The sequence below is a fragment of the Neofelis nebulosa genome, chromosome 8, assembly GCF_028018385.1.
Source record: "Neofelis nebulosa isolate mNeoNeb1 chromosome 8, mNeoNeb1.pri, whole genome shotgun sequence".
NCBI lineage: Eukaryota > Metazoa > Chordata > Mammalia > Carnivora > Felidae > Neofelis > Neofelis nebulosa.
The window spans coordinates 103301181-103326992 of NC_080789.1; the positions used below are offsets into that span (position 1 = coordinate 103301181).

At 37.9% G+C, this 25812-nt stretch overlaps 1 protein-coding gene across 4 annotated transcripts in view; it reads left to right on the plus strand.

The window, feature by feature from the left end:
• AKAP3 (A-kinase anchoring protein 3) overlaps nucleotides 1-25560 on the plus strand; it is a 45963-nt gene extending 20403 nt beyond the window's left edge. For 3 of the 4 annotated variants that reach the window (XM_058743961.1, XM_058743959.1, XM_058743960.1), the window contains exons 5-6: nucleotides 1128-3476; nucleotides 25213-25560. In XM_058743961.1, coding sequence (XP_058599944.1) covers nucleotides 1128-3476; nucleotides 25213-25368 — 2505 coding nt within the window. In that variant the 3' untranslated portion in view covers nucleotides 25369-25560. The remainder of the gene's footprint in view (nucleotides 1-1127; nucleotides 3477-25212) is intronic. The other variant, XM_058743963.1, reaches the window with a different exon arrangement.
• The last annotated feature ends 252 nt before the right edge of the window (nucleotides 25561-25812 follow it).

The following is a 25812-nucleotide window of genomic DNA, read 5'->3' on the forward strand; positions in this document are numbered from 1 at the left end:
TATCTCATTTAATCCTCATAATAATACTATGAAGGGTTTGCTGTTATTCCCATTTGACAGATAAGAAACTGGAAACTCCGATAATAAAGTATCCAACTTAAGAAACTTTAATAGAGTTAGTTAAAAACACAACGAAACAAATAACACAAAGGTATGTCAAAAAAGGAAAATCTTTAGATCACTCATATTTCTACCTTTCTGTGGTTACTACTGTGAACCAAATCATTCTTTAAAGATGGGTGATACTTGTAGTCATTCCTAGACAGACATTACTCTATTACACTGCTCCTTTACATTTGATAGTAAATAGGACACTTTCACATATTATTTTAGCCTGTGTCCAAGTGAAAATTATAGATTACAATATGTAAACATATACTATATATACATGTGCTTATCACAGCTAGTGTGCATTAAAGAATCTGTATTCATTCAAAACCGATAAATTATCCACAGATATTAATTCCTCTATTATGAATTAGATTGTTCACTTAAGTGATATCAAATAGTTCACTGGACCCCATTTAACATATCAAGATTGTGCTTGTGTACCTGGCAGAGTGATCAATTATGTACAATTGTCCTTGAATTCTCTAATTTTCTGAAGACTATAGTTGTAGTAAGAGACCTAAATAAAAACGGATAAACCATAGGAAATAGCAAGTAATATAAATATAATAAAAACTGGATTCAATTCCAATGCTAACTCTGTTGTGTAGCTGTTGACTTTTCAGATCTTAAGGATGTATGTTGTTAAAAGCAATATCATGTAGTGGCTGACAGTAGGGACTCAAGAGTCAGACTGCCTAGGTTGGAATTCCTGCTCCATCAGTGATTAGCTGTATAACCTCAGATAAGTAACTAACTGAATCTCTCAGTTGTTCAATTCCCTCCTCTGTAAAATGCAGATAATAAGAGAGCTAACATTTAAGTTCACTGCAAAATAATGTTAAATGAGATAATAGTATTAAAATACTTATAACAGTGCCTGATACATACTAAGTACTCCACAAATGTTGGTTACTTTTATTGTGATGATGCAGCAGTTAAGGCTTGAGAGAGGTGACCATTTTTGTAACTAATCTTTGAGGTTGTTCTGAATGTCCCATATCTTTACTCTGTTATAGTCGGATGAATCCTTGTCTATTTTTAAGGAAGCCTCAACTGATCCTATCAGAGTGCTCAGCTGGCTCCGCAGAGACCTGGAAAAAAGTACAGCAGGGTTCCAAGATGTTAGGTTCAAGCCTGGAGAATCCTCACTTGGCGGGGAAATGAGCACCCCAGGAGGAGACCCCCGCAGTGGTTTTTCTGTGGACTATTACAATACCACAACCAAGGGCAGTCCAGGAAGATTGCATTTTGAGATGATGCACAGAGAAAACCCTGTCCAGGGCCCCAGTGTCCCACTTGGTAATGGGAGTTCAGTAGATGAAGTTTCCTTCTATGCTAATCGCCTCACAAATTTAGTCATAGCCATGGCCCGCAAGGAGATCAATGAGAGGATAGATGGCTCTGAAAACAAATGTGTCCACCAGTCATTGTACATAGGAGATGAGCCCATACCCAACAAAAGCTTGAGTAAGGTGGCATCAGATCTGGTGAACAAGACAGTCTCTGCATGTTCCAAGAATGCTACCTCAGATAAGACTCCTGGCTCTGGTGACAGAGCCTCAGGATTATTACGGAGTCCCCCACATTTGAAATATAAGACCACTCTGAAGATGAAGGAGAGCACCAAAGAAAGCAAGGGTCCAGATGACAAGCCTGCTTCTAAGAAGTCTTTCTTCTATAAGGAGGTGTTTGAATCTCGTAACGCAGGTGATGCCAAAGAGGGTGGAAGATTACCTGGGGAGAGAAAGATGTTCAGAGGGCAAGAAAGGCCTGATGACTTTACAGCTTCTGTTAGTCAAGGGATAATGACCTATGCTAACAGTGTGGTATCTGATATGATGGTTTCCATCATGAAGACACTGAAGATCCAAGTGAAGGACACAACTATTGCCACCATCCTGCTAAAGAAGGTACTGCTCAAGCATGCAAAAGAGGTCGTCTCAGATCTCATTGACTCCTTCATGAAGAACCTCCACAGTGTCACAGGGACCCTGATGACTGATTCAGATTTTGTCTCAGCTGTGAAAAGAAGTTTATTCTCTCACGGAAGCCAGAAGGCCACAGATATCATGGATGCCATGCTGGGTAAGCTATACACCGTGATGTTTGCAAAGAAACCTCCAGAAATTATCAGGAAAACCAAAGACAAGTCTGAGAGTTACTCCCTTGTCTCCATGAAAGGAATGGGTGACCCTAAAAACCAAAATGTAAACTTTGCATCAATGAAATCTGAAGGTAAATTGAGGGAAAAAATGTACTCTCCCGCATCCAAACCAGAAAAGAAGACTTGTGCCGAAACTCTGGGTGAACACATTATCAAAGAGGGATTGAGCTTTTGGCATAAAAATCAGCAAAAAGAAGGAAAATCTCCGGGTTTCCAACCGGCAATGTTTGCAGCTCCCAACAAACAGTATAAGCCTGTACCAGACATTCCCCTGGGATATCCTCTGGATACTTGCAACCTCAGCCCCCCTATGCAATGCCGAGAGAAACCTGAGAATTTTATGTGTGGTTCAGACTCCTTGGCCAAGGACCTGATCGTATCAGCCTTACTTCTGATTCAGTACCACCTGGCACAGGGAGGAAGCATGGATGCACAGAGCTTCCTTGAAGCTGCTGGCAGCACCAACCTGCTTGCCAACAAATCCCCTGAAGTTCCTGATGAGTCCAGCCTTAAGTCTCCTCATATGGGAGGTGACCAAGATGAAGCAGAAAAGAAGGATCTAAAGAGTGTTTTCTTTAACTTTATCCGGAATTTACTTGGTGAGACCATTTTCAAGAGTGACCGTAGCTCTGAACCCAAGGAACCAGAACAGCCAGTTAAGGAAGAATATAACTACCAGTGTGAAAGACCTGTAACCCCTTCTTCCATCAAATTAAGTGAAGGTGATGAGGCTGGTGGTACCTTTGCTGGGCTGACCAAGATGGTTGTTAACCAGCTAGATGGCCACATGAATGGGCAGATGGTAGAATATCTGATGGATTCAGTGATGAAGTTATGTCTCATTATTGCCAAGTCCTGTGACTCTCCCTTGGCAGAGCTGGGAGATGATAAGTCTGGGGATGCAAGCAGGCCAACTTCAGCCTTCCCAGATAATTTATATGAGTGTTTACCAGTCAAGGGCACAGGGACAGCAGAGGCTGTCCTGCAGAATGCCTATCAAGCTATCCATAATGAATTGAGAGGTATATCAGGACAGCCCCCTGAAGGGTATGCAGCACCCAAAGTGATTGTCAGCAATCATAACCTAACTGACACAGTTCAGAACAAGCAACTCCAAGCCGTACTTCAGTGGGTAGCCGCCTCTGAACTCAATGTCCCTATTTTGTACTTTGCTGGTGATGATGAAGGAATCCAGGAGAAGGTAAGGAAGTAGAGTCAGAGGAATTTGGAGAGACCTATTAAGGGTTAACTGGGGTTTTAAGTTCTGTTTTCTTTCTGAATGGGAAGATAGCCACAAGAAGGGTAGAATGGGGACAGCAAGAATTTGAAGATGCCTCTTGGAAGAAATAACGGATAAAGTAAAATTAGATTTTGCCCAATAGGAAGCATATCAAATGGGGAAAAGAGGGATAGATCTTATATAATCACATATATAAGTGGGATAAGTTTTATATTCATCACATATCATGTATGTGATATGTATGTGTGTGTGTATGTGTGTGTATATATATGTGTATATACTTTTTTCTGCATGTATTGTTGGGAATGCACAGATAAAAAAACCTCTAAGAGGTTTAGCAAGAGTCAGATAAAGATCTGGGCCTCAGGCTGAAGTTTGGATAAGACAGCATATTTCCCAAAGTATGAGAAGGAGCTGCTTGGAGGCATTCCCGGGGATGTGTTGAGGGAGTTGGGAGTGGGGTAAAGAATCCAGGCTCATACCCTTTCAAACCTGTGATTATTCTCTCAGCTGATTGTCTAGGAAGTATTGGGGATTTGAAGGGATTCAATAAATAACATCCCTCTTCCCCATACTCTAAGTTCAATTGAGAAGTAAGAGTAAAGAATAAGGCAGATGGGAAACCCGAGTTTTCACTGCTATTACTGGTAAAGGTAAGTGTGCCTTGTGCCTTCGAACTCCTTGCTTCTCCACGTATAGGCCTTGGAACTGCTTACTGAAGAAATGTGTGTGTGTGTGTGTGTGTGTGTGTGTGTGTGTGTGTGTGTGTGTGGTAGAACTGGTATATAACAAACACTACAGGCAGACCTCAAAGACATTGTGGGTTCTGTTCCACACCACTGCAATAAAGTCAAATTTTTTTGGTTTCCCAGTGCATATAAAAGTTATGTTTGCATTATAGTGTAGTCTATTAAGTGTGCACTAGCATTATTTCTTTAAAAAGTACACACTTTAAAAATGCTTTATTGCTAAAAATGTTAACCATTTCTGAGCTCTTAGCAAGTATAATCACTAGTCAAGATCACTACAACAAATATAATAATAATGAAAAAGTTTGAAATATTGCGAAATTACCAAAATATAACACAAGAGACAGAGTGAACAAATTCTGTTGGAAAAATGGCACCAATAGATTTGCTTAATGCAGGGTTGTCACAAATTTCACTTTGTTAAAAACACAATATCTGCAAAGCACAATAAAGCAAAGTATAATAAAACAAGTATACCTGCATATCTGTTTCAGGTATACAACATTATAATTCAATATCTGGATATACTATAAAGTGATTTTCACCGTAAGTCTAGTTACCATCCATCACCACATGATTCAACTCTTTCACCCATTTCACTCACTCCTAACCCAGTTTCCCTCTGATAACTACCAGTCTGTTTTCTATCTCTATGAGTTTGTTTTTGTTTTGTTTTTTAGATTCAATATATAAATCTGGAAATCATATAGTATTTGTCTTTCTCTGACTTATTCCACTTAGCGTTACACCCTCAAGTTCCACCCTCAAGTTGTCACAACTGGCAAGATATCCTCCTTTTTTATGGCTGAGTACTGTTCCATCACACACACACACACACACACACACACACACACACACACACACACCATACCTTCTTTATCCATTTACCCATTGAAGGACACTTGGGTTGTTTCCATATCTTGGCTACTGGAAAAAATGCTGCAATGAACATACAGGTGCATATAGCTTTTCAAATTTGTGTTTTTGTATTCTTCAGATAAATACTCAGATGTGGAATTGCTGGATTATAGGGTAGTTCTATTTTTCATTTTTTGAAGAATTTCCATACCACTTGCCACAGTGCCTATACCAATTTACATTTCCACCAACAGTGTGTGAGGATTTCCTTTTCTCCACATCTTTTCCAATTCTTGTTATTTCTTGTCTTTTTTATAATAGCCATTCTAACATGTATGAAGTGATATTTTATTGTGGTTTTGATTTGCTTTTCCCTGATAATTAGTTCAATTAGATATTGAACATCTGTCTTCTTTCAAAAAGTATCTATTCAGATCTTCTGCCCATTTTTTGTTGCATTATTCTTAAAATTTATTGAAATATGGTTGGCATACAATGTTGTATTAGTTTCAGATGTACAAAGTAGTAATTTTATAATTCTACACATTACTCAGTGCTCACCACAATAAGTGTAGTCACCATCTTTCACCATACAAGGTTATTACAATGTTATTGACTTCATTCCCTATGCTGGACTTTTCATCTCCATGACTTATTTATTGTATAACTAAAACCTTATACCTTTTCATCTCTTTCACCAGTTTTGCCACCCTCCACACTCCTTCCTTCTGGCAACCCCTAGTTTGTTCTCTGTATTTAAGAGTCTGTTTTTGTCTGTTTGTTTATTAATTGGTTTTGTTTTTTAGATTCCATATATAAATGAAATCATGTAATATTTGTCTTTCTCTGACTTATTTTTTAATCAGGTTCCTTGTGTTTTGTTGTTAAGTTGTAGGAGTTCTTCATATATTTTGAATATTAACCCCTTATCAGATGTGTAATGTGTAAATATTTTCTCCCATTCAATAGGCTGCCTTTTCATTTTGTTGATGGTTCTATTGTTCTGCAGAAGCTGTTTAGTTTGATGTAGTCCTATTTGTTTTTGCTTTCATTTCCCTTGCCTTTGGAGTCAGACTAAAAAAAAAAATCACTAAGACCAATGTCATGGAGCTTACCACCTGTGTCTTCTTCTAGGAATTTTATGGTTTCAGGTCTTATATTCAAGTATTTAATCCATTTTGAGTTAATTTTTTATATGATGTAAGGTAGTGGCCTAGTTTCATACTTTTGCATGTAGCTGTCCAGTTTGCTGAGCACCATTTTTTTTTTTTAATTTTTTTTTTCAACATTTTTTATTTATTTTTGGGACAGAGAGAGACAGAGCATGAACGGGGGAGGGGCAGAGAGAGAGGGAGACACAGAATCGGAAACAGGCTCCAGGCTCCGAGCCATCAGCCCAGAGCCTGACGCGGGGCTCGAACTCACGGACCGCGAGATCGTGACCTGGCTGAAGTCGGACGCTTAACCGACTGCGCCACCCAGGCGCCCCTACTGAGCACCATTTATTGAACAAACTGTTCTTTCCTTGTTGCATATTCTAGGCTCCTTTTTGTAAATTAATTGACTATATATGTGTGGGCTTATTTCTGGGCTCTCCATTCTGTTCCATTGACTTATGTGTCTGTTTTTAGTGGCAAAACCATACTTTTTTGATTAGTATAGCTTTGTAGTGCAGTTTAAAATCAGCGAGCATGGTACATTCAGGTTTGTTTTTTCCTTCTCAAGACTGCTTTGGCTATGTGGGGCCTTTTGTGGTTCCTTACAAATTTTAGAATTATTTGTTTTAGTTCTGTGAAAAATGCCACTGGATTTTGATACATATTGCATTGAATCTGTAGATTGTTTTGGGTAGTATGGACGGACATTTTAACAATGTTAGTTCTTCCAATGCATGAGCACAGGATACCTTTACATTTATTTGTGTCATCTTCAATTTCTTTTATCAGTGTCTTAAAATTTTCATTTCACAGTACTTTCACTTTTTTGGTTAAATTTATTTCTAGGTATTTTATCCTTTTGATGCAATTGTAAATAGGATTGTTTTAATTTCTCTTTTTAGTAATTTGTTATTACTGTATAGAAACAAAACAGATATCTGTATATTGATTTTTTCCTGCAACTTTACTTAATTTCATAAATTAGTTCTGACAGGTTTTTGGTGGTGTCTTTAGGGATATATATATTCATGTCATCTGTAATTAGAGAGAATTTTGCTTCTTCCTTTCTGATTTGGATGCCCTTCATTTCCTTTTCTTGCTTAATTTCTGTGACTAGGACTTCCAATAATATGTTGAATAAAAGTGGCTAGAGCATTCTTGTCTTGTTCCTGATCTCAGAGGAAAAGCTTTCAACTGTTCACCATTGAGTATGATATTAGCTGTGGCTTTGTCATATAAAGCCTTCATTGTATTGATGTAGGTTCCTTCTATACCCACTTTGTTGAGTGCTTTTTATCATAAGTGGGTATTAAATTTTGTCACATGCTTCTTTCTGCATTTATTGAGATGATCGTATAATTTTAATCTTTTATTTTGTTAATGTGGTATATCATATTGATTCATTGGTAAATGTTGAGCCATCCTTGCATCCTTGGAATAAATGCCAATTGAACATGGTGTATGATTCTTCTATTGTAATGTTGAATTTGGTTTGCTAATATTTTGTAGAGGATGTTGTATCTATGTTCATTTAGGGATGTTGGCCTCTGATTTGTTTTTCTGGTGTCCTTATATGGTTTTGGTATCAAGGTAATGCCTGGCCTGTACAATGAGGCCAGGAAGTGTTCTCTCCTTTTTAATTTTTTTGGAATCGTTTGAGAAAGACAGGTATTAAACCTTCTTTGAATGTCTGGTAGAATTCACCAGTGAAGCCATCTGGTCCTGGACTTTTGTTTGTTGAATCAGATTACTGACTCAATCTCCTTGCTAGAAATCGGTCTATTCAGATTTTCTTCATGATCCAGCCTTGAAAGAGTATATGTTTCTAGGAATTTATCCATTTCTTCTAGGTTGTCCAATTTTCTGGCATGTAATTTTTCATAGTACACTCTTATAACCCTTGGTATTTCTGTAGTATCAGTTGTAAACTTCTCCTCTTTCATTTCTGATTTTATTTGAGCCCGGTGTGTGTGTCCTTAGATCTGAGGTAAATCTCTTGCAAGCAACAAACAAATGGGTCTTGTGGTTTTTTTTTAATCCAATTTCATGATTATTTTCTGTTTTTGTTGTTCCTCTCTGTTCCTTTCTTCTCTTGCTTTCTTCTCTTGTGGTTTGGTGATTTTTTTTAGTGTTACATTTAGATTTCTTTTTCATTGTCTTATGTGTATCTAGATTATTGCTTTATGGTTACCATAACGTTTACATATAACATCCTATATTTACAACAGTCTATTTAAGTTGATAGCATCTTAAGTTTGAGCACATTTTTAAAATTCTACATTTTTGCACCTCCCCCATGTTCTGTATTTTTAATGTCCTAGTTTATATCTTTTTATTTTGTATTCCCTTAACTGTTATTATAGTTACACTGGATTTTGCTACTTTTGTCTTTTAACCTTTATACTAGCTTTATAAGTGGCTAATTCACTACCTTTACTAACATTTGCATTCACCAAAGAGATTTTTACTTTCATATGTTTTCTCGTTACTAGTTAGTGCCTTTTGTTTTTAGCTTAAAGAAGTTCCTTTAACATTTCTTATAAGGGTAGAATAATAATAATGTACTTTTTTAGCTTTTGCTTTTCTGGGAAACTTTTTATCTCTCCTTCAGTTTTGATTGATAACCTTGCCAGTAGACTCTTCTCAACTGGAAGATTTTTTTTCCCCCAGCCCTTTGAATTTATCATATCACTTCCTTCTGGCTTGCAAAATTTTTGCTGAAAAATCTCCTGATAGTCTTATGGAGGCTCCCTTCTATAGGACAAGTTGTTTTTCTCTTGCTGCTTTTAATATTCTCTTTTTATCTTTAACTTTTAACATCTCAATTATAAATTAAATAATCTCTTTGGGTTCATTTTATGTGGAACTTTCATTGTTTCCTGGAGTTGGATGTCTGTTTACTTCCCCAGGTTAGGAATGTTTTTAGCCATTATTTATTCAAATAAATTTTCTACTGTCTTCTCTTCTGGGCTCCTATAATGCAAACTTCTGTTTGAAGTTTTCCTACACTAAAAACTTCATTTTTCTTTTTGCTGCTCTGTTTGGGTCATTTCCACTGCTGTCTCTGGGTCACTGATCTGTTCTTCTACTCCATCTAGTCTTCTATTGAACCTCTCTAGTGCTTTTTTCAGTTTAACTATTGTATTCTTCAGATCTGTGACTTCTGTATGGTACTTTCTTATCTTTTCCATCTCATTGTTCGTTCTCACCATGTTTATCTATTCTTCTCCTGAGTTTGGTGAGCATCTTTCTGACCACTACTTTGAACTCTTTATCAGGTAAATTACTTATCTCCATTTCATTAAGGTCTCTTTTTTGAAGTTTTGTCTTATTCTTTTGTTTGGAATATATTACTCTGTCTTCTCATCTTGTTTAACTCTTTGTTTGTTTCTATGTATTAGGTGAAACAGCTATCTTTCCTAGCCTTGAAGGAGTGGTCTTATATAGGAGATGAAACTTATTATTCAGCTGTACCCTAGCTTTTGGCTGTTTCTCAGATCTTAGTGATTTTCTGATTAGCTTGATTTGTTCTTTTTTTTAACATAATTTATTGTCAAGTTAGCTAACATACAGTGTATACAGTGTGCTCTTGGTTTTGGGGGTACATTCCTGTGATTCATCACTTATATACAATACCCAGTGCTCATTCCAACAAGTGCCCTCCTCAATGCCCATCACCCATTTTCTCCTCTCCCCTGCCCCTCCCATCAATCCTCAGTTTGTTCTTTGTATTTAAGAGTCTCTTATAGGTTTACTTCCCTCTCTGTTTGCAACTATTTTTCCCCTTCCCTTCCCCCATGTTCTTCTGTTAAGTTTCTCAAGTTCAACAGATGAGTGAAAACATATGATATCTGTCCTTCTCTGACTGACTTATTTCACTTAGCATAATACCCTCCAGTTCCATCCACGTTGTTGCAAATGGCAGGATTTTATTCTTTCTCACTGCCAAGTAGTATTGCATTGTATATATAAACCACATCTTCTTTATCCATTCATCAGTTGGGCTCTTTCCATAATTTGGCTATTGTTGAAATCACTGCTATAAACATTGGAGTACATGTGCCCCTATGAATCAGCACTCCTTTATTCTTTGGATAAATTCCTAGTAGTACTATTGCTGGATCATAGGGTAGTTCTATTTTCAATTTCTTTAGGAACCTCCACACTGTTTCCCAGAGTGACTGCACCAGTTTGCATTCCCACAGTGCAAGAGGGTTCCTGTTTCTCTACATCCTCACTAACATCTGTTGTTTCCTGAGTTGTTCATTTTAGCCACTCTGACCAGTGTGAGGTGGTATCTCAGTGTGGTTTTGATTTGTATTTCCCTGATGATGAGTGATGTTGAGCATCTTTTCATGTGTCTGTTAGCCATCTGAATGTCTTATTTGGAAAAGTGACATTCCATTCTGCCCATTTCCTCATCAGGTTATTTGTTTTTTGGGTGTTGAGTTTGGTAAGTTCTTTGTAGATTTTGGACACTAACCCTTTATCTGATATGTCATTTGCAAATATCTTCTATTCCATCAGTTGCCTATTAGTTTTGTTGTTTCCTTCCCTGTGCGGAAGCTTTTTATTTTGAAGAGGTCCCAATAGTTCATTTTTGCTTTGATTTCCCTTGCCTTCAGAGACATGTCGAGCAAGAAATTGCTGTGGCTGAGATCAAAGAGATTGTTGCCTGTTTTCTCCTCTAGGGTTTGATGGTTTACTGTCTCACATTTAGGTCCTTCATCCATTTTGAATTTATTTTTGTGTGTGGTGTAAGAAAGTGGTCCAGTTTCATTCTTCTGCATGTTGCTTTTCTAGTTCTCCCAGCACCATTTGCTAAAGAGACAGTTTTCCAATGGATACTCTTTCCTGCTTTGTCAAAGATTAGTTGTCCATATATTTGTGTGTCCAGTTCTGGTTTCTCTATTATATATGTCTGTTTTTGTGCCAATACCATACTGCCTTGATGATTACAGCTTTGTAGTAGAGGCTAAAGTCCAGCATTGTGATGCCTCTTATTTGGTTTTCTTTTTCAACATTGCTTTGGCTATTTGGGGTCTTTTGTGGTTCCATACAAATTTTAGGATTGTTTGTTCTAGCTTTGAGAATAATACCAGTGCAGTTTTGATTGGGATTGCATTGAATGTGTAGATTGCTTTGGGTAGTATTGACATTTTATTTTATTTTTAATTTTTTTTAACGTTTATTTATTTTTGAGACACAGAGAGACAGAGCATGAATGGGGGAGGGTCAGAGAAAGGGAGACACAGAATCTGAAACAGGCTCCAGGCTCTGAGCTATCAGCACAGAGCCCGACGCGGGGCTTGAACTCACGGACCGCGAGATCATGACCTGAGCCGAAGTCAGCCACTTAACCGACTGAGCCACCCAGGTGCCCCTTGACATTTTAATAATATTTGTTCTTCCAATCCATAAGCATGGAATGTTTTTCCATTTCTTTGTGTCTTCTTCAATTTCTTTCATAAGTTTTCTATAGTTTTCAGCATACAGATATTTTACATCTTTGGTTAGGTTTATTCCTTGTTATTTTATGTTTCTTAGTGCATTGTAAATGGGATCAATTTCTTGGTTTTCTGTTGCTTCATTATTGACGTATAGAAATGCAACCGATTTCTGTGCATTGATTTTTGTATCCTGCAACTTTGCTGAGTTCATGTATCAGTTCTAGTGGCTTTTTGGTGGAGTCTTGGGTTTTCCATGTAGAGTATCATGTCATCTGCAAAAAGTGAAAGTTTGACTTCTTTGCCAATTTGGATGGCTTTTATTTTGTCATCCGATTGCTGAAGCTAGGACTTCCAACACTATGTTAAACAACAGTGGTGAGAGTGGACATCCCTGCCATGTTCCTGATCTCAGAGGGAAAGCTCTCAGTTTTTCCCCATTGAGGATGATATTAGCTGTGGACTTTTCATATATGTCTTTTATGATGTTAAGGTATGTTCCTTCTATCCCGGTTTTCTTGAAGGTTTTTATTAAGAAAGGATGCTGTATTTTGTCAAATGCTTTTTCTGCATCTATTGACAGGATCATATGGTTATTATCCTTTCTTCTATTAACGTGCTGTACACATTGATTGATTTGCAAATATTGAACCAACCTTGCAACCCAGGAATGAATCCCACTTGATCATGGTGAATAATTCTTTTAATACACTTGAATTCAATTTGCTAGTATCTTGTTGAGAATTTTTGCATCTGTGTTCATCAGGAATACTGGCCTGTAACTCTCCCTTTTTGTGGAGTCTCTGTCTAGTTTGGGAATCAAGGTAATGCTGGTTTCATAGAATGAGTCTGGAAGGTTTCCTTCCATTTCTGTTTTTTGGAACAGCTTGAGAAGATCGGTATTAACTCTGTTTTAAATGTCTGGTAGAATTCCCCTGGGAAGCCATCTGGCCCAGGTCTCTTATTTGTTGGGAGATTTTTGATAACTGATTCAATTCCTTGGATGGTTATGGGTCTGTTCGAATTTTCTATTTCTCCCTGTTTGAGTTTTGGTAGTGTGTGGGTGTCTAGGAATTTGTCCATTTCTTCCAGGTTTTCCAGTTTGTTGGCATATAATTTTTCATAGTATTCTTTAATAATTGTTTGTATTTCTGTGGTGTTGGTTGTGATCTGTCCTTTTTCATTTGTGATTTTATCTATTTGGATCCTCTCTGTTTTCTTTTTGAGAAGTCTGGCTAGGGATTTATCAACTTTATTTTTTCAAAAAAACAGCTCTTAGATTCATTTATCTGTTCTACTGGTTGGGTTGGTTTTTTTGGGGGGGGGTTCTATATTGTTTATTTCTGCTCTAATCTTTATTATTTCTCTTCTTCTACTGGCCTTGGAGTTTATTTGCTGTTCTGCTTCTAGTTCCTTTAGGTGTGAAGTTATATTTTATATTTAGGATTTTTATTGTTTCTTGTGATAGGCCTGGATTGCAATGTATTTTCTTCTTAGGACTCCTTTGCTGCATCCCAAAGGGTTTGGATTGTTGTGTTTTCATTTTAATTTGCTTCCATATATTTTTAAATTTCTTCTCTAATTGCCTGGTTGACCCATTCATTCTTTGTAGGACATTCTTTAACCTCCATGCATTTGGAGATTTTCCAAATTTTTTTCTTGTGGTTGATCTCAAGTTTCATAGCATTGTGATCTGAAAATATGCACAGTGTGATCTCAATTCTTTTATATTTTTTGAGGGCTGTTTTGTGACCCAGTATGTGATCTATCTTGGAGTATGTTCCATGTGCACTTGAGAAGAATGTGTATTCTGCAGCTTTTGGATGAAAAGTTCTGAGTATATCTGTCAAGTCCATCTGGTCCAGTGTATCATTCAGGGCCACTGTTTCTTTATTGATTTTCTGCCTAGATGATCTGTCCATTGCTCTAAGTGGAGTATTAAAGCCACCTGCAGTTACCAGATTCTTATCAAAAAGATTGTTTATATTTGTGATTAATTGATTTATATATTTGGAAGTCTCCAAGTTGGGGGCATAAAAATTTATAATTGTTAGCTCTTCTTGATGGATAGACCCTGTAATTATGATATAATCCCCTTCTTCATATCTTGTTACAACCTTTAGTTTAGAATCTAGTTTGTCTGATACAAATATGGCTACTCCAGCTTTCTTTTGACTTCCAATAGCATGATAGATGGTTCTCCATCCCCTCACTTTCAATCTGAAGGTGTCGTCAGGTCTAAAATGGGTCTCCTGTAGACAGCATATAGATGGATCTTGGTTTTTTATCCATTCTGACACCCTATGTCTTTTGATTAGAGCATTTAGTCTATTTACATTCAGCATTATTATTGAAAGATACGGATTTAATGTCATTGTATTATCTGTAGGTTTCATGCTTGTGGTGGTGTCTCTGGTCCTTTGTAGTCTTTGCAGCATTCCACTCACAAGGTCTCCCTTAGGATCTCTTGTAGGGCTGGTTTAGTGGTCATAAACTCCTTTAGTTTTTGTTTGTCTGGGAAATCCTTTATCTTTCCTTCTATTCTGAATGACAGTCTTGCTGGATAAAGGATTCTTGGCTGCATATTTTTCCTATTCAGCACATTGAATATTTCCTTCCACTCCCTTCTGACGAGTTTTAGTGGACAGGTCTGCTACTACCCTTGATGTGTCTACCCTTGTAGGTTAAGGCCCGTTTGTCCCTAGCTGCTTTCAGAATTCTCTCTTTATCTTTGTATTTTTCCAGTTGCATTATGATATGCTGTGGAGAAGACCTATTCCTGTTAAATCTGAAGGGAGTTGTCTGTGCCTCCTGGATTTGGATGTCTGCTCCCTTCCCCAGATTAGGGAAGTTCTCAGCCATAATTTGTTCAATAAACCTTCTTCCCCTTTCTCTCTCTTCTTCTTCTTTTGACACTCCTATGATACAGATATTATTATGTTTCATTGAACTACTTAGTTCTCTAATTTTCCCCTCATGGTCTAGTACTTTCTTATCTCTTTTTCTCAGCTTCATCATTTTCCATAATTTTATCTTCTGCTTCACATATTCTCCCCTCTGCTTCTTCTATCCTTGCTGTCACTGAATCTAGTTTATTTTGCACCTTATTTGTTTTGCACCTTATTTACAACATTTCTTAATTCATTGTGACTGTTTTTTAGTTCCTTGATCTCTGCAGCAATAGATTCTCTGCTGTCTTCTATGTTTTTTTCAAAACCAGTGATTATTCTTATGGCTATTATTCTAAATTCTTGATCAGATATATTGTTTTTGTCTGTTTTAAGCAATTCTCTAGCTGTCATTTCTTCCTGGAATTTCTTTTCAGAATTCTTCTGTTTCATTATTTTGGCTAGTTTTCTGTCCCTTATGTGTTTTAGTCGCTTGTTATGTGTCCTGTACCTGCAAGCACTACTATATTAAAAAGGGGTCATGTGATGTCCAGGGCCTGGCCCTTCAGGAGGTGTTTTTGGAGTGTGTTACATGTTAGCTGTTGTTGTGACTCTGGTTGCTTTATCTCCCTACTTGTAGTGGTGGTTTGGACCTTCCACCAGGTGTGCTTTGATTTGTTCATTGACATAACCCTTGGGACCAGTGGCTGCCCTAATCTGGACGAGGGGCCGTCTGGTTCAGTCAGTGTCAATCTTGCTCTGGTGGGTACACAGTTACCAGTCATGGATGGGTGTGGTGTGGCATAGGCATGTCCCATCTCCACTGTGGGCCCCTTGTCCATTCCCTGAAATCCCACCTTGTTGGTGATGGGGAGAAAAATGGCAAAACCCCATTCTCTCCTCCCCAGACTGGGTGTCCCAAACCACTCTGTTCAGACCATCTTTACAGTGCCATGCAGGCATGAGCAGGCCAGTTTGTTCTGCTCCACAGTCTCCTGTGCCCCCTAGGTGCTCGGCTGGGATTCAAACCCCAATGTCTTAAAGGATCTTGCTCTGCACACCTTGGTTTCAGGGAAGTAGTACTCCAGCCAGCCAGCCAACAAAGGGCCTCTGGCTCCTCACTGTGCCATGTGTGTGTGAGCAGGCTGTTTTGTTCCAGTCCGCAGTCTCCTGTACCTCCCAGGTGCTCGGCTTGGATTCAAACCCCAGTGTCTTAAAGGAATCCACTCTGCATGCCCCAGTTCCAGGGTAGTGCCACTCCACCCAGCCAGCCAACAAAGGCCTCTGGTTGGCGGGCACCTGCAGGGTCTTTTGTCCTTGGAATGGCTCTGTGCCTTCTTCCCACAGCACTCAAGGGAGGGAATTGCTTTCTCTGACTGCAGACTGCACCTCTGAGCTAGTTACCAAGCCTGGGACTGGCTCCCCTCCTCCCCAGGTGCATGAACAGGGCAGCTGGCCCCAGTCCAGAGAAAGCCCTGCAGTTAGAAATTGATTCTTTCTCCATTTTGTCCATTCCCTGGTCTGTGATTTTCTCTTGTCCAAATACAATCCTACACTTCCACAGCCTCTCTCTTCCTTTTGTCTCTTCACAGAAGGGGATCCCTCCCCTCTGTTCCTATGCCACCCATTTTATCTCTCCCAGTTTGCAATCACATACCTATGGTCTGCCAAGTTGTCCCTGTGGGCTCTTGGAGATGTCTCTGCCACTCCGCAGCCTGTACTCTTGGAGTTCCAAGTCCTCTGGCCTCGACACTGCTGTGCTTGAGGGATGAGGGAACTTCGGGTTCCCCTATTTCACCACCATGTGGACTGGAACCTCACTTGGATTGTTCTTAATAGGTCCCAGTTGTTGAGGGTGTGCCCACATCTGTCAGTGTTCCAAAGGGAGGGATCTCAGACATTGCCTAGTTTCAGGTTAATTGTAAGACAGATCCTCAGGCAGCAACTTTTAAGGTATGTAAATATACCCACAGTTGTAATCCCTGAAGACTTCCAGACCAGGAGATCTGGAGGTCTTCCTGGGCAATAGTTGCAATATTCATGTATTTAGACATGTGCTCAAGCTCGTTTTTAAGAGATATCAACAAACTGTGGCAAGGCCTTTTTCACATGAAGACTAAAGTTGTGTTTCAGTCTGCTGTCTGTGCAGTGCCATGGGGTGGTAACCTGCCAAGGACTGTCTCTTTGTTGCAGACCCATAGGGCCCAGAAATGCAATTCCCCTTGGCCCCCAGATCCAGGTGCTCAAAGAGCATCCCTTTTGTGGTTTGTGCCTATCCATTGGCTGTGGCATGGTGAGCCGTGGCTGCAGTGTGCAGGAACAGGGTGCTCTCACTGGAGCTAGCAGGCCTGTGGGTGCTGTGAAAATGATATCTGCCAGTATTGGCACCAACAAGGCAGAAGGAAAACACAAAAATAGCACCTGCCTTCATCCTGAGAGTCCCAGTAGGTTTCTGCTTCTGTGGCAGATGCTTTAATATTAAGAAATGAGTCTCCTTTGCATAAAGTCTAGGAGCCTTTCAAACTGTTGCTTTTGTGCTATGTTCCAGGATGAGTGGGTTTGTATATAAACCATTTAAGAGCATATTTTTCATTCCCTATAGCCATTTGGTTCTCCTGGGAGTAAACACTGTTGGTTTTTAAGGCCAGGTATGTTAAGAGCTTACCTCTCTAGCACAGTTCATTAGGGTTGGGTGTCTGATATGGGGCACAAACCCCTCACTTCTCAGGGACAACCTTCATATTATAAGACTCCTCCTGAGTGTAGCTCACTGTGCATTTTCTTGCTAGACCATGTCTAACTGCCTCTCCTACCCATCTTGATGTGGTCCTTCTATATTCTCTTGTGGAAGCACTGTTCAGCTAGCTTTTGGGTCCTTTTCAGAGGGACTTATTCCATATGTAGCTGTAGATTTGTTGTGTTTGTGGGCAGAGGTGAGTTCAGGATCTTTTCATGCTGTTATCTGGAATCCTTCCCTGAAATCAAATTTTGAGGCTGGAAAGCATGAATACTTATTCAAGTTGCTGCTTCATGGTAATGTAGAGGAATTAAGGAATAGAGACCATCCCTACCACACATATACACATACACACACCACACACTTAGGGCTTTTGATAATTTCATTTCAATTGAGAGAAATAGAATAGCACCAAGTAAGTAGTAAGCATGGCACAAGAGGTTGGAATTATTTATAAAAATAATTCATCCTCATAGAAACCAGAGGATGTGGAAGAATAAGTGGTATTGGTAACCCTTGTAACTGGGTTACTTTGTTTATCTGATTGCTGAAAAGACACAGGATTGTACAACATACAGAAGAGGCTATACTATATAAGAAACTCTGTGATTTATAAACTTGGAACTAAAGTGTGTCTGTGGACCAACAGCACTGGCATCACCTGGGAGCTTGTTATAAGTACAGAATCTCAGGCTATATTCTTGCCCTACTGAATTAGAAACTCAATTTTAGCAAAATCCCCAGGCCATATGTGTGTACATTTAAGTTTGGGCTAGAGGATATAACATGGGGTTCCAATCCTAGATATATCCCTAAGAGTTCTTGGCAGGTTCTGTCTCTTTACAGTTTTTCCAGTCTGTAAAAGACAACTATTTTGATACACAACAATTAGTAGAGGGGCCTATATTCACAAAAGCTTTAGACTGAAGAAAAAAATCTAAAAAGGAGCATAGGTTTCATGTGTATGATATGTGAAATGCTTTTGTTCTATAGCCATATTGTAAGTCAAACCCATTAGACATAACATACATAACACATTCTGGTTTTATATTATTTTGAATTAGAATGTCTGTAATATACTTAATTAAAATGAAGCAACATACTTGCATTCCTCTTATACACACAAACACATACACACATACATACATCTTTGCCCAGTGTAAAGATAAAGATGATCATCTATTTTATTAAAGGGAAAGAATGGAAAGGATGGGCAACAGCATGTCCAAATCTCAACTAATAAGTAGGTTTGCATTGAATATCAGTATATTTTTAGTAACAGTTGTATGAAGTATACATCAAAGAAACTACCTGAAAATTATTTGAGATTTTTTTTTTTTTGGCAGAAGGGGAGATATGGAAATACTCCATGCTAATGCTGTAACACTGTGATGCCCATGAACCCAATTTCTTTAAACAAATTTGTATCCATATTTGAATAGATAATATGTATATAGTACTACATCCAAAGGCACAAAAGGCACAGTGAAATTAAGGATTTTTTCTATCCTTATCTCCCAACCCATTGCCCTCCCTGGAGAAAACCTTTCTGATTAATTTCTTCTTTATCCTTCCAGAAATACATATGCATATATAAGCAAATGCTTATAGGTATATATCTTTTCCTTAAGTCAATATATATATATATATATATATATATATATATATATATATATATATATATTCTCTTCCACAACATATTACCTGCCACATTTTTCTTACTGGCTATATATTATTGTATAAGGATATTTAACCACTCTCCTATATATGGACATTTCAGTTGCTAATATTTTGTCCAAAAATAATGCTAAACATACAGATTCAAATGTATCTGTATGTGCTAAATACCTAGGAAAAGAATTTCAAGATGTCTCAGAGAAATGTATTTGTATATTAGATATATATTTCCAAATTGCCTTCTATAGAGCTTGTACCAATTTGCACTCCTATTAAAAAATTTGAGAGTGCCCATTTCCCATGCTTTAACCAATTAGTAAGTGCCAAATGTTGCCTTGTTTTGCACTTTTCTTATTAGAAAAGTTTGAGAGCCACTTGAATTTCCTTTTTCATGGATGAATTTTGTTCATAACCTCTGCCCATTTTTCTACTGGGTTGCTACTCTCTTTCTTATTGACCTATAAGAGTTTTATATATGCAAGAAAATTAGCCTTTATGATATTAAATACATTTTTTGTCACTTGTCTTTTGATTGGTGTTTTTGTTTTGTTTTAGTTTGTTTTGCCATATAAAATTTTTTAAATGTTTATGTAGTCAAATATAAGGCATTTTAAAACTTTGTTTCTAAGTTTCATGTCATATTTTGGAAAACATGCTCACTACAGGATGTTAACAAAAATTACCAATGTTTTCTTCTAGTACTTTTATGATTTTTAAAAATATTTAAGACTTTGATCCATTTTCAATTCATTTGTATATAAGGTATGAGGTAGGAATGCAAGCTCTTATTTTTTTCTAGGTGCTACAGGTTGTTGGTTCTTTTCTTGAATTTTCTGTTCTGTTACATTGAATTGTCCATTCCTAGTATTTTACTAGCATACTGTTTTAATTACTGCTATTCAGTAATGTGTTTTAATATCTGGTAAGTCTAGGAACTCCTTACTTCTCTATCTCAGAACTTTCTAGGGTACATTTCTGTTTCTGTCCCCCAGCCACATGTAACCATTTATGTTTTCCATCATCATAGGTTTACCTTTCTTTCATTTTCTATAATGGAGCCATAAAATATGCAGTCTTTTACATCTGTAAAAGACTACACACACTAAGCAAAATATTTTTGAGGTTTATCCATGTTGTAGTATGTATCAGTAGTTCATTTTTCTTTATTGCTGAATTTCATGAAATGGATATATAATGCATTTTGTTTATCCATTCATTAGCTACTGGAAATTTGGATTATTTTCACTTTTTTGCTATTATGAATAATGCTATTATGAATACTCACATACAAGTCTTTGTGTGGACACATGTTCTCATTTCTCTTGGGTAACAAGCAGTGGGATTGCTACATGTTATGGTTAGCATAATTCTTAAGAAACTTCCAAACTGTTTTCCAAGATAGCTGTACCATTTTACATTCCCACCAGCAGTGTATGTGGGTTTCAGTTTCTCCATATTTTTGTCAACATTATTTTTTTGTTATAGTTGTTATAATGGTATTTCACTGTAGATTTAATTTGATAGACATACATTGAAGTGACTAAAATGTTAAACATCATTTTATGTGCTCATTAACCATTCATATATATTTTTGGTGAGTTGTCTGCGCGAATCTTTTACCCATATATTTTTGTTAATGTTTATTTATTTTAGAGAGCACAAGCAGGGGAGGGGCAGAGAGAGAGGGAGACAGAGGATTCTAAGCAGGCTCTGAGCTGTCAGCGCAGAGCCTGATGCAGGGCTTGAACTCATGAACCGTGAGATCATAACCTGAGCTGAAGTCGGACACTTAACCAACTGAGCCACCAAGGTGCTCCTCTTTTGCCTATATTTTGACTGGGTTGGTTTCTTCTTAACCAAGTTACAAGAATTCCTTATATATTCTGGATCCAAGTCCTTTATCAGTTATAAATGATTTGCACATATTTTCTCTCAGTCTACAGTTTGTCTTCTTACTCAATGGAGTCTTTTGAAGAGCAAAAGTTTTCAATTATAAAATCTAATTTATTTTTTGCCTTTATTGCTTGTGTTTTTTAATAGAAATTTATTGTCAAATTGGTTTCCATACAACACCCAGTGCTCATCCCAAAAGGTGCCCTCCTCAATGCCCATCACCCACTTTCCCCTCCCTCCCACCCCCTATCAACCCTCAGTTTATTCTCAGTTTTTAAGAGTCTCTTATGGTTTGACTCCCTCCCTCTCTAACTTTTTTTTTTCCTTCCCCTCCTCCATGGTCTTCTGTTAAGTTTCTCAGGATCCACATAAGAGTGAAAACATATTGCTTGTGCTTTTTGATGTTATATCTAATAAATACTTGCCTACCCCAGTGGTTCTCAACTGGAAGCAGTTTTGCCCCCAGGGGACATTTGGCAGTGTCTAGAGATATATTTTGTTGTGTCATCAGCTGAGAGGGAGTTGCTACTTGGGTCTAGTGGAAGAGGCCAGGGATGCTGCTAAACATCCTAGAATGCACAGTACAGCCCACAGCACAGAATTACCTGGCCCATCACGTAAATAGGACCAGATTGAAAAACCCTGACCTAACCCAGCCATGAAGATTTTCTCCTTTGTTTTCTTTGATAATTTCAGCTCTTATATTTTGGTCTGTGATCCACATTGAGTTCATTTTTGTGTATAACATGAGGAAGGCATCGAAATTCACCTGTTGCATGTGGATATGAGTTGTCTCAGTATCATTTGTTGAAAAGACAAATGGAGAGCTGGCCCTTATGAATTATCTTTCCCCTTTTTAAACAATCACTTGTCCATAAATGTTGAGGTTCTAACTTTTTTTCAGTTGATGTTTCAATGATACATTTTTTTCAATATTTTTACTTTTAACTTACCTATATCATTTGAAGAGGTTTTGTTTTTTTTTTTTGTAGGTAATATATAGTCTAGTCATGTTTCTTTTTAATCCATTCTGACAGTTGGTATGTTTACATCACTTACATTTAGCCTAATTATTGATATGTTTGGATTTGGGTCAACTGTTCTAATTTACCTCCTTTTCCCCCATTTGTTGCCACCTTTTGGATTATTTAATTTTTTTTTTTAGTATTCTGTTTTAATTTATTGTGTTTTTGACTATATCTCTGTGTTGTTTTTCAAGTAGTTTCCCTAAGGATTACAAGATACATACTTTTTAGAGTCTATGTAGAATCAGTAGTTGCCACTTAAACTGTGGTGTAGAAATCTTACTACTTTATAGGTCTCATTACCTTCTCCCTTACGTTGTAGTTTTTTAATGTAATCTACATATATTAGAAAAATCCTTAGACAATGTTATTTTTGCTTTCAATTATAAAAAATAAAGTCACACCTCATTTTATTGTGCCTCACTTTGTTGTGCTTTGCAGGTATTGCATTTTTCACAAATTCAAAGGTTTGTAGCAACCCTATATCTGGCAAGTCTGTTGGTGCCATTTTCCCAGCAGTATTTGCTCACTCTGTGTGTCTGTGTCTCATTTGGGTAATTCTCAAAATATTTCAAACTTTTTCACTATTATATTTTTTATGATGATCTGTAATCAGTGATAAAAATTCACTGAAAACTCAAATAATGGTTGACATTTTTTAGCAATAAAGTATTTTTTAATTATGTACATTGTTTTCTGGACATATGCTGTTGCACACTTAATAGTGTAAACATACTATTATATGCACTATTATACTATTAGTATAGTGTAAACATATAGTGTAACTATTAGTATAGTGTAAACAATAGTGTAAACATACTATTATATTTTTTTGGTTTGACTCACTTTATTGTGATAAAAAAATTGACTCACTTTATATAAAGTGTGATATCACTTTATTATGGTGGTCTTGAACTGAACCCACAATATCTTCAAGGTATGCCAGTATTTTAAAGAACAGAGAAAATTTATTATTGAGATTTTTACTGTTTCTGTTGTTCATCATTCATTCCTGATGTTCCCAGTTTCCTTCTGACATAATTTTCCTTTTGCCTGAAGAATTAGAACACAATTTCTGGCCATGACTTCTTTTGTGTTTTTTTTTTTTTTAAGTTTTTAAAAAATGTTTTATTTATTTTTGAGAAAGAGAGACAGAGTGCAAGCAGGGGAGGGGCAGAGAGAGAGCAAGACACAGAACCAAAGCAGGCTCCAGGCTCAGCTGTCAGCACAGGTCATGATCTCACAGTTCGTGGGATCAAGCCCCACATCAGGCTTTACCCTGCCAGCATGGAGCCTGCTTGGGATTTTCTCTCTCTCTCCCTTCCTTTCTCTCTGCCCCTCCCTGGCTTGTGGGCACTCTGTCTCTCTCAAATAAATAAATAAACATTTTTTGACCTTATTCCTGATGTATAATTTTTGATACAGGATTCCGATTTGGCAGTTCTTTTTAGTGCTTAAAAGTGTTGTGCCATTTCCTTCTGACATTTTTGGGTTTTGACCAAAATATGCTGTCATTTGAATTATTCTTTTAAAAATAATGCAGCATTTTCTCTGACTGCTTTCAGATTTTTCTTTAATTTTCAGCAATTTGATTTTGACAGGTCCTAAAGTGAATTTCATTGGGTTTATCTTATTTTAGGCTCACTGAGCTTTTTGAATTTGTCAGTTATATCTCTTGGCAAGTTGGGGAAACTTTCATCCATTATTTCTTGCAGCATATTTTCTGCAAACTCTTTATTCCTCTCTTGGAACTCTAATGACATAAAAGCAAGGCCTTTGGCATTATTCCACAGGTCCCTGAGCTCACTTTATTTTTTTCAAAGAGGTTTTATTGAAGAAAGTTTAATCAATTTCTTATGTTGTTCAATGTGGTTTATTTCTATGAATCCATCTTTAATTTAAGTTAACTAACTTTTCTCTCTCATCTTCATTCAATTTAGCCCATCTGACAAGTTTTCATTTGGATTTTATGTTTTTAGTTCTAAAATTATATCTTCTCTTTGTTGACTTGGTCCTTCCATTTGTTTTAAGAATATCCATATGTTACTTTATTCTCTCTCATGGAAATTTCCCCCTTTGGAAAAGCTCCTGATACTTGGCCTATTTATTTTCCTTTTAACTCTTTCTCAGAGAGTCAGATGCAGAATACACAAAATAAAATCTGGTTGTTTTTATTTGACAGAAACAGTGCAAGTGGGGGAGGGGCAGAGAGAGAATCCCAAGCAAGCACCACCCTCCCAGCACAGAACCCAATTCAGGGCTCGAACCCATGAAGAAGCCGTGTGAGATCATGACCTGAACTGAAACCAAGAGTCAGACGCTTAACCAACTGAGCCACCCAGGTGCCCAAAACTCTGGTTACTTTAGATGAATGGTGATGTACTGTGTTCATATGGTCAGAATTATTGCTTTGGCTAATTTTTCTTATTTCGAGCTTAGAAAGACAGAGGAACAGGGGGTTCAGAGACCTGGATATGCATGTTGCTTCTGCTAATTTCTAGCACTGTATTACTGACAAGTCTCACCACCTCTCTGAGCCATGTCTTCATGAGGGTTGAATGGATCTCTGAGTTGCTCTTGTGCTCTAGCATTCTAGGCTCTCTGTTCTGTGGGGCATGGAAAGCAACATGTCCGTTTGTCCTCTGGTTATTTCACCCCTGCCCTTGTCGGTCTTAGGACAATGGTGGAAGACTGTTTTATGATATTACAGTGAGCTTAAGAACTTTAAAAGTCTTAGGGGCGCCTGGGTGGCGCAGTCGGTTGAGCGTCCGACTTCAGCCAGGTCACGATCTCGCGGTCCGTGAGTTCGAGCCCCGCGTCAGGCTCTGGGCTGATGGCTCGGAGCCTGGAGCCTGTTTCCGATTCTGTGTCTCCCTCTCTCTCTGCCCCTCCCCCATTCATGCTCTGTCTCTCTCTGTCCCAAAAATAAATTAAAAAAAACGTTGAAAAAAAAAAAAATTTAAAAAAAAAAAAAAAAAAAAAAGAACTTTAAAAGTCTTAGAAAACAAGATCACCCTTGACCAAATACCTACTGGAGGAAGCAAGATTTAGTCTTGGTGGGAGATCGTACTTTCCATATGATGTACAGGTGGATGCTAACATCTCTTCTTTCCAATTATGGAAGTCTTCTCAGCATATAATTGGAGCCCCTTCTTCCGAAGTTTTCCAAGTTCTGCCCAGCCTCTTTGTTCTAGCCTTGTCAGGCCCTTTCTGGTCTGCCCTGGGATGCTCTGTCTTTACACTACTGCTTTCTTTCCTTTCCACAGCTACTTCAGCTCTCGGCTGCTGCTGTGGACAAAGGACGTAGTGTAGGTGAGGTCCTGCAGTCGGTGCTGCGCTACGAGAAGGAGCGACAGCTGGACGAGGCGGTGGGAAATGTTACACGGCTGCAGCTGCTGGACTGGCTGATGGTGAACCTGTGATCGGCGCCCACCCACTGCTTTCCCTTCTCCCCATCCCTTCTTACTTCCACAGCTCTCCTCTCCATATCCTTACAGAGCCCTATCATACCACTCACATCAAAGACACGTCATCTTATGCTAGTCACTGGATTTTGCAGATTTTCCCGTCCATGCAAGCAAGGACACAAAATTAAAAAAATTACAATGAAAGGACTCCACGTGTTTGGTTTCCTTGGGATCCAATGGACAATAAGGTCAAGAAATTTCAGGAATTAAAAAATAATCAGATGGATAACAAGAAGAAAAATAGTGCTGGACTGAGAGGCCTGCTAAGGTGTTTCTATGTATCCTGTCTGTGCTACAACTTGCACATCTCTGGCCTTAAAATGCTCCCTAAGAATAAGACTATTTAGCCTTTATAATCATGCAAATCACAAAGTATCTTCTATTCAACCTGAATCATTC